Source organism: Lagenorhynchus albirostris, chromosome 16 (assembly GCF_949774975.1).
Source record: "Lagenorhynchus albirostris chromosome 16, mLagAlb1.1, whole genome shotgun sequence".
NCBI lineage: Eukaryota > Metazoa > Chordata > Mammalia > Artiodactyla > Delphinidae > Lagenorhynchus > Lagenorhynchus albirostris.
In genome coordinates, this window is record NC_083110.1 from 36,284,885 (window position 1) to 36,294,705 (window position 9,821).

A 9,821-nucleotide genomic window follows, 5' to 3' on the forward strand; every position below is an offset into this window, starting at 1 on the left:
ATACTCTATTAAGTGTGCAGTAGCATTATGTCTAGTAAACAATGTACATACCTTAATTTAAAAATACTTTACTGCTAAAAAATGCCAAACAATTACAATAGTAACATCAAAGACCACTGATCACAGATCACCATAACAAATATAATAATAATGAAAAAGTTTGAAGGTTTGTGAGAATTACCAAAATGTGGCACGTGAAGTGAGCAAATGCTGTTTGAAAAACGGCTCCTATAGACTTGTGGCAGGAGTTGCCACAGACTTTCAATTTGTTAAAAACCCAGTATCTGTGAAGCTCGGTTAAACAAAGTATGTCTATATTTACTACCCAGCTGAGGAGAAACAGCAGTGAGTTTCAAAGTGGAAGTAATATAGTTTATTGGACTTAGTCATATAGTAACAAAAAACAAGTCTTTTAAAGGTAATTTAAGCAATTTTCTAGGGTAACTTGAACTATATGTACCTTTGCCTGTTGTAGATTAAATCACCCCCCTCCCTCATAAGATGTAGCTTCATTTATTATGTTCTATGCTTAGTAGGTCTCTCTCCTCACCCCCATTCACACAGTAGCAAAATAACCTAGGTATGATCTGATCAGTAGGGTACATAAACTCATCTACCTTCCCTGACTTTCTATTCAGGTACTATTTCCTTGCCCTTTAATTTAGAGAGTGCATAACATGTTGCTAAGAGTATAGTTTCCTATACTAATTATATTCGTTTCCTAGGACTGTCCGTAACAGAGTACCACAAACTAGGTGGCTTAAAACAACAGAAACTTAATTCTCTCAGAGTTATGGAGGCCAGAAGTTTAAAATCAAGGTGTTGACAGGGCCATGCTCTCTGAAGGCTTTAGGGGAGGACCCTTCCTTGCCTCTTCCAGATTCTGGTGATTGCCAGCTATCTTCGGCATTCCTTGGCTTGGGAGACCACACTCCTGTCTCTGTCTTTGTTGGCACATGGCCTTCTTCCTGTGTGTCTGTATCCATATTTCCCTCTTCCTATAAGGATACCAGTCGTTGATTTAGGGCCCACTCTAACCTAGTATCACCTCATCTGAACTTGATTATACCTACAAAGACCTTGTTTCCAAATAAGGTCACATTTATAGGTACCAGGTGGACATGAATGCGGGGGGGGGGGGCATTATTCAACTCAGCACTCACCTTTTTCTGAAGAGAGGGAGAAGAGAAAGGAGAAAGAAAGGAGGCCAGTATTGTGAACTTTCTTGTCAGTGAGCCAGGCTGAAAAGGAAAATGTGATAAGGCATTGATGGGCAAGTGGGAGTTGGCTTAGTCAGGAGCGAACTCTTAGTTGAACATATTTAACTTTATTTTTTTTTTTTTAATTTTATTTATTTTTGGCTGTGTTGGGTCTTCGTTGCTGCACGCGGACTTTCTCTAGTTGCGGCGAGCGGGGGCTACTCTTCATTGCAGTGTGCGGGCTTCTCATTGCAGTGGCTTCTCTTGTTACAGAGCACGGGCTCTAGGCACGCGGGCTTCAGTACTTGTGGCGCGTGGGCTTCAGTAGTTGTGGCTCTCCGGCTGTAGAGCACGGGCTCAGTAGTTATGGTGCACGGGCTTAGATGCTCCGAGGCATGTGGGATATTCCCGGACCAGGGATCGAACCCATGCCCCCTGAATTGGCAGGCAGATTCTTAACCAGTGCACCACCAGGGAAGCACTAACTTTATTATTTTAATGGGTCCACTTTTCCGTTTGAAATGAAGAGCCTTTTCCACATTCCTTCTTTATAGTTCTTCATCCTTACAGAATCATGTAGATTAATAGCATTTCCCTAGGTTATTATATATATGATCTTTTTCTTAGTCATATTATCATTTTTATGATTATTAAGATTACTTTAAATTAATTACAAAATTATAGACTTTTATATGTAAATGACAGAAATAAAAGTTTTGGTAATATTCAAGAGATTTTGTCAGACAAGTTAAATTTTTATTACCTGTAGATTATACCTAAGTTATTCTCAGTATCCTAAATGAGCATTCATTATTCTTCCTAGCTACATCTGATAACTAACCTTTTAAATTCATTAATTGAACAGGTTTTATAGCAGCAGATATTAAAGGTACAGGTTCCTGGACTCAGCTCTATTTGATTACCGATTACCATGAAAACGGATCTCTCTATGATTTCCTGAAATGTGCTACACTAGACACCAGAGCCCTGCTTAAGTTGGCTTATTCAGCTGCCTGTGGTCTGTGCCATCTCCACACAGAAATTTATGGCACTCAAGGAAAGCCTGCAATTGCTCATCGCGACCTAAAGAGCAAAAACATCCTCATCAAGAAAAATGGAAGTTGCTGTATTGCTGACCTGGGCCTTGCTGTTAAATTCAACAGGTGAGTGGTTCTTTACCTATTGTTTTGAAATTATTGTAATCTCCTAAAGATATTTACCTGTTTGTATTTGTATTCAGGACAGTGGATTTCCAAACATGTATTTGTGCTTATATAATTATATAAATTGGGTTTGGGGGGGGTTTGTCTTCGTGGGGTTTTTTTGTTTTGTTTTGTTTTTTTTGCAGTACGCGGGCCTCTCACTGTTGTGGCCTCTCCCGTTGCGGAGCACAGGCTCCGGACGCGCAGGCTCAGCGGCCATGGGTCACGGGCCTAGCCGCTCCGTGGCATGTGGGATCCTCCCAGACCGGGGCACGAACCCGTGTCCCCTGCACCGGCAGACGGACTCCCAACCACTGTGCCACCAGGGAAGCCCTGTCTTCGTGTTTTGTTGTCATTGTGTTTTCTGTTTTTAACAAAAATTACATCCTATTCTACATAATTCTTGATTTCCTACTTTTTATTGTCTTAGACATCCTTCCGTTTCAGTATATATAGATCTACTTCATTCTTTTTAACAGTGTTAAGGAAAGTTTTCCGTTTTATAGATGTACTATAATTTATTTCATCTGTGACTCAACTGATGAGCATTAAAGTTACCTCCAGTTTATCTCTATTATTTTATAAATGCTTTAATGAATATTGTATTTTATCCATATATAATATCCTTGAATACTTGTACAAGTATTTCTTCATGATGGATTGCTAGAGAAGGGGCTAAACAGAGTACGTACATATTAAGTTATTAATAGTATGTTGTAGGTTGTCCCTTTAGAAAGCATGCATCAGTTTACACTCCCATAAACAAGATATAAGTATGCCATTTCTTCATCACTACTTGATATTGTCAATATTTTTAAACAATGAGAATATCAGATTTTTAGAAAACCATTTAAATTGTTTTAATGTTATAATTCTGGAATACAGCAGCCATTTCACATTTCAAAACTCATTTCAGGCCATAAAATAGAAGTACTAGTCCATAATAAAGCAAACATTAAAAATTTTTAATCTTCTTCCATCATTTTTACAGTATTCTAATCCTGTTGTTTTTAATCAGTGGAGTGTTTATTGGCTCAAACATTCATCAGATGCTAATTTAAGAAAATATAAAATACATTATATTAATCTCTGCCTCAGAGTAGTTTTCAGAACCTAATAGATCTGGAGACCTAAAAACAAACCATTCATGTCCTTCTAACTCTAAAATTTACTCCAAAAATTGAAAAAAACAATAAACATCATTTCAATATGATTATGTAAACATTACTCACAGTAGAACTAAGTTGGTTGGATCCATAAAGAAAAAAAATGTAATCCTAAGTCACAAAGGATCACATGAGAATGATAAAAGCAAATGATTCCTCTCAATTAATTTTCACATTCACTTGTTCTGGGATATAATTATGTACCACTTTTTTTATATTCAGTATTGTTCTCTTTCTTAGAGAGGCACAAAACTTGTTTGGTGACAAAAATTGACCTGAACTGATGTGAGGTATTTACTGTCTTTATTTATCCAGCTTAGTATGAACATTCATACTTAGTTTTTCACTGTGTACTTACTAATGATTTTGATTGAGTACTGCTGCAGACCCTGCTGGAGATTTATATAATATATAGTATATATTTAAAGGGTATATTACTTCTTTAAATCTGAAAGATGCTGAATTTCAAAATACATCTGACCCCAAGGATTTCTGTTAAGGGGATGTAGACATATTAGATAGATAGATAGATCTTTATTTTATTTTGTTATATACATACAGAGAGAGACCCTGACTTTTACAATATGAGACAAAAATAGATGAGAAACGATTTTGTTCTTGGCCCTCAACCTGGACGTTGTCTGTCTTCTGTTTCAGTGATACAAATGAAGTTGATGTACCTTTGAATACTAGGGTGGGTACCAAACGCTACATGGCTCCAGAAGTGCTAGATGAAAGCCTGAATAAAAACCATTTCCAGCCCTACATAATGGCTGACATCTATAGCTTTGGCCTGATTATTTGGGAAATGGCTCGTCGTTGTATCACAGGAGGTAGGAGTTTAGGTAGCATGTTTCTGGTTATGTTTGTATACTCATCATTCAAAAAATAACAGCTCCAGTTGTATAATTTAGATGTCGTGTGTGTCAGGGATCCCCAAGATCAACCCCTCCCCGGTTCTGTGATTTCATTAGGACTCCCAGGACTCAGCATATAGTTGTCTTCACAGCTAAAATTTGTTACACTGAAAGGCTACACATCAAAATTAGCAAAGGGGAAAAGGTGCATGGGGCAGAAAGTTTAGAGGAAATCAGGTAAAAGCTTCCAAAAGTCTTTTCCCAGTGGAGTCGCTTGGGATTTGCTTAAGTTACTCCAGCAATGAATTGTGATACTGTGTAAAATATTGTCATCCAGGGAAGTTCATTAGAGATTTAGTACCCAAAGATTTTTTTGGAGGCTGGTCCCGTGGGCATCCTCTGTCTAGTATGTATCAAAATTCCAAACTTCTAGAAAGAAAGCCAGTTGTCCAGCATAAACCATATTGTTGGCACAAACAGTCTAGGCACAGTGACTCACCTTTTCATTAGTTTTATATGAGTGTAGGGAGCTGTTTACCAGGCAAGTTCTCAGACACCAGTCAAGTGCCAGTCTTGCAAGCAGGCCTTTTAAGAATAGCAGTTTCAGGTCTGCTTTATTAACTCTTTTCTGCATATATGTTGTCTTTCTACTGCAGAAAAAAAAATAATTAAAAAAATTAAAACCTCATTCATTAGTAGAAACAATTGTGTACATAAATAATTAGACTGAAAATTTAGGGTAAGTGAGTGGTTCACCTTGCTTATTTTAAGGGATATTGGTATGTCCAATATGGACAGCTATGGTGGGGGTAGAGAAGATAATTAGACATAAAAAAAAGAGAACATACATTTACTATTAAAAGTGAATCATCCACTCTGTAGTCTTTTCTTCTTTGTGGAGGGATTTGTTTCAGTTCCATAGTTCAGTAGAAGGTACTGAATGGATTGATGTATTTTGTCCAGCCACCATTTTTGTGCCCACTATACCTTCTAACTCACTACAGGAATTGTAGAAGAGTACCAATTGCCATATTATAACATGGTACCCAATGATCCATCATATGAAGATATGCGTGAGGTTGTGTGTGTCAAACGTTTGCGGCCAATTGTGTCTAATCGATGGAACAGTGATGAAGTAAGTGGAATTCAGTCCCCTTAGGAAGTGATAGCTGAGTGTTGCCAACGATATTTACCTACTCACTACATTCTCTTTACTTTTCAGTGTCTACGAGCAGTTTTGAAGCTAATGTCAGAATGCTGGGCTCACAATCCAGCCTCCAGACTTACAGCTCTGAGAATCAAGAAGACACTTGCCAAGATGGTTGAATCTCAAGATGTAAAGATTTGACAGACAAATAATCATGAGGAGAAATTGTAAACTGCAAGAACTGTTTTCACCCAAGGAACGGGTGGAATTAGAATAGAATAAGGATGTTAACTTGGTTCTCAGACTCTTTCCTCACTACACCTTCACAGGCTGCTAATATTAAACCTTTCAGTACTCTGTAGAATACAAGCTGGGAACTTCTAAACACTTCGTTCTTTATATATGGACAGCTTTATTATAAATGTGGTTTTTGATGCCTTTTTTTTATTGGGTTTTTATGAACTGCATCAAGACTTCAATCCTGATTAATGTCTCCAGTCAAACTCTGGGTACTGAATTACCTGTTCATAAAATGGTGCTTTCTGTGAAAGCCTTAAGAAGATAAATGAATTCAGCAGAGATGGAGAAATGTACACTTTTACCTTCTACCTGAGAAAATTTAATCTATTTGTATTCTACCTTTGTAAACAGACTATGGATCATGATCTGTTTGGGATACTGCTTAGTTTATGATAGTTTGTCATGCCTTGATAATGGTGTGTGTGTGTGTGTGTCTGTGTACATACATGCATACCAGAATTCCTCTGCTGCCATTTGAATTAGAAGAAAATAATTTATGAATGCACAGGAAGATATTGGTGGCTGTTGGTTTTGTGCTTTAAAAATGCATTATCTGACCAAGATTTGCCAATCACATAAAAGCCATTTACCTTGCAAGTGAGCTAGCTTCTCCACCAACTTTATTTTTTAACATTAAAGTTGATATAAAGGCCAAAAGGAGTTTAAAGTGTATGTAAATTTGGACTGTTTTCCTCCCACCACAAACTCTTTTTTTTTTTTTTTGTAATTATTATTTTTGTCATGAAAAGCATCCTATCCAAAGTTGGAAGTTCCAATGCCATGAACCTTCTAAAGAAAACACTTCTTATTGAAGTGAATACTAATTACTGCATTTGATAGCAATTTAAGTGCCTATAACTATGTTCTGTATTCTTTATTCTCAGTAACTTTTAAAAGGGAAGTTATTTATATTTTGCGTGTAATATGCTTTACTTGCAAAACACCTGCTCCTTTACAACCATATTTTATATATGTACATACATTCATACTATAGAAACCAGCTCATGTGTACCTCATATCCCATCCTTAAGGGAAAAAAAATTAAAAGATCTTCAGAAAAAAAACGTAAAGTAGAAGAACTACATGTAAATTTTCAGAATTAATTCAAAGTAGTATATCAAGTCTAGGACTTTGTTTAAATATCAAGAACTAACCATAGGTATAGACTTTCATTAAGATGCCATCATCTCAGTTCTCCTTTATGAAATGATCCTCCAATTAGAAATTTCTGTCACAGAGTTAATATACATTTGTCAACAACTGTTTTAGACATTTAAATCATTTGAGATTTTTGGTTTTATGATTTCTGTTCCGTAAGTTTGTGAAGACAGTGAAGAATCAGGCAAAAAGTTCAATATCTAGTCAGTACCTATATCTATACCATATAGCTGTTATTCAATAAAATGCTACATATTTATGGATGCCTTGTTTCCCCAAGGAGTAATTCTGATCTACTTAAACTAACTATACTTCTGTAATGCCTTTTAAATATTAATATCTTATTCTGAACAAACAACTCATGGATGCATAAAGTGAGACAGTTTTCTTGAATATAGCATAAAATAAATGTGATTATATCGCAACATAGTTAAAAAAATCTTTAAAGGGGAGGAATCAGAGCATGTATCCATCCATTGCCAAAAATGCGACTGACATTTAAGGATGAAATGCTTACATATTTGTCTATACATCAATCACAAATTTGAGACTTGCTTTAACAGTTTTGACCAAGTTTAATAATTTTCATCTTACATAACTAAAGCTTGAAGTGTTTATCAAGATAAGTAAATTTATATATTGATATATATAGTACCCAATAACTTCCTGTTTGAGAATGTTTTCCCCATCTCTGAACTGAGAAGTACAGGTATTTTTATCTAAATTTCCAAGTGATTTAAGAATACTTATGAGCTCTACTTAGTGTAAGGTTAACCTTGATTTATTTTGTATTTGATAAACTGTAAATCTTGAAAATAATTTGTCATCTTAATAAAAAAATGTAAGGAAAGGCAAACTCTATTCTTAGAAATGTTAAAATAGTATGTGGAAGCAGACAATTGCAGATAATATGTAAGTACAAGAGCATTATAATGATTTTTTAATTAAATTGGTCTATTAAAAGTGATACCAAGAAACTTGTTCAATAAAAATATTTTCTAATATTACATGTTCTTTACAAAGCAAATGATTCCATTTTTGAAATCCTAAAGTCGAAAAAAAGTTGCATGAAATCTATTTTTTCTCTCCTTTTATTCTTACTCTTAAATTTCTAAGTTCATATTTAAATATTTAAAGAGTAAAAGAAGAAGTATTACATAGTACCATAAATAATAATTTGTAAAACCCTGGAAGCCATTATTTGGTCCTGCTTACAACTTAGCATCTTAAAAATGTGTAGCTTCTGTCTGTCATCCCTTTAAATAATTAAAACATCAAAACAAACAAAAAACCAAAACTACCTGAATATAACAGAAGTTAATCCTCCCTCAAAGAAAATTCTCCTTATGAGTTCTCTTTATACTGGTAAATATCAATATCTTTAGAATTAAGGGCATGCATGCTAGGAATTGGCTTCAGTGTGTCTAGTCTAAACTTTCCCTGTGCTTTCTTATTGGACAAGTTTCTGAAGCATAAAATTCAAATCTGGTTTCTCTGGAAATGTTTTCACAAAAGATATTTCAATCAACATTTTGTGTTGCCTTTCCAATTTCAGGAGTGTTTTTGAGCTTAGAAAGTGACCTAGAGTTTTTGAAAATTATGTTTTCCTAGAATGTGCCAGATTTTTTATTTATTCGCTCTATTCAGTACCTTTTTTTCCCCAGATGCTTTGCTTCTGTTTAGAACAAAAATGCAATACAGTGTTTAAAGAATCATGCATCTCTAAGTTGGCCCAAGATCAAATTTGATATTGAATAATTTATTCCAGGCAAGATTTTATAAATTAAATTATTTATTTTTCTTTTCATACATGTTTTGAAATGTTTCTAAATATCTAAAATAATTTCAACAGCAGAAATACGAATTGATTTTTTTTTAAAAGATTGTTGCAGCTCTTGTACTGTTTAAAAGTGGTAATATTTATTATTTGCTTGGGTCAGATGTTAAAATAGCAGTGTAGCAGTTCATCTTCTTGCCTCAGTGCTGTTATGAGAGTCACAGTGAAAACTGCAGAGAGCTAATACATTCATAAAGAGCAGATTAAATCTAGGGCAGCATCACATGGAGCTATGTGTAATCATCCTATAAGGAAGGTATGTGAATACTGCTTTTGCCAAGGATTAAATATATTGTAATTTTACCTTGTGCTCTGTACTATGCTTTCAATGGAATTATTTAAGCCCTTTTAGTGACTGCTGTCTTTGCCCATTTAAAAACTAAAATGTAGTATATATTGTATAAAATGAAAGTATCATTATAGCTTAATTAGGAAAGTTGTACATATACGCTGAAAGAAGGTTAAAAACAAGCAGTTTTATTATGCATTTGTAAAACACCAAAAATATAGATTCATCTTTGATATGTAACACACTAAATGTATTTTGTACAGCATCTGGTTTAAAAGGTGCCTTATTAAGTTTACCATTAATTGCTTTGTTCTATATATAGATTACATCCAGTGTATCATTTTTAAGTAAATAACCTTATTTTAGTATACTTTAGTGATGTGTTTTGTGATACTGTGCTTGGACTGTATTGTGTATTAGAAGTCACCTATCCAGTGAAATTTTATAACAAATAAGTTAGTGTACATACAGATGTCCCTCAGATGTGCATTTCAGCCACCAGAAACCCAGTGTGGACACAGGGCGGGTAAGTGGCCACACACTCTTTCCTTTGTGTAGATAGAGAAGTTATAATAGTTATATAAGCCTATTATAGCCAATGGTTATTTTCCTTTAAAAAAAAAAAAAACATTTTTTCTAATTCTAAAAATATGTACTCATTGCAGA

General features: G+C 34.8%; 1 protein-coding gene across 3 annotated transcripts in view; it reads left to right on the plus strand.

Moving 5' to 3' along the window:
* BMPR1A (bone morphogenetic protein receptor type 1A) overlaps nt 1–9,525 on the plus strand; it is a 141,355-nt gene extending 131,830 nt beyond the window's left edge. For all 3 annotated transcript variants that reach the window (XM_060125335.1, XM_060125336.1, XM_060125337.1), the window contains exons 10-13: nt 2,065–2,362; nt 4,225–4,400; nt 5,429–5,559; nt 5,647–9,525. In XM_060125335.1, coding sequence (XP_059981318.1) covers nt 2,065–2,362; nt 4,225–4,400; nt 5,429–5,559; nt 5,647–5,772 — 731 coding nt within the window. In that variant the 3' untranslated portion in view covers nt 5,773–9,525. The remainder of the gene's footprint in view (nt 1–2,064; nt 2,363–4,224; nt 4,401–5,428; nt 5,560–5,646) is intronic.
* The last annotated feature ends 296 nt before the right edge of the window (nt 9,526–9,821 follow it).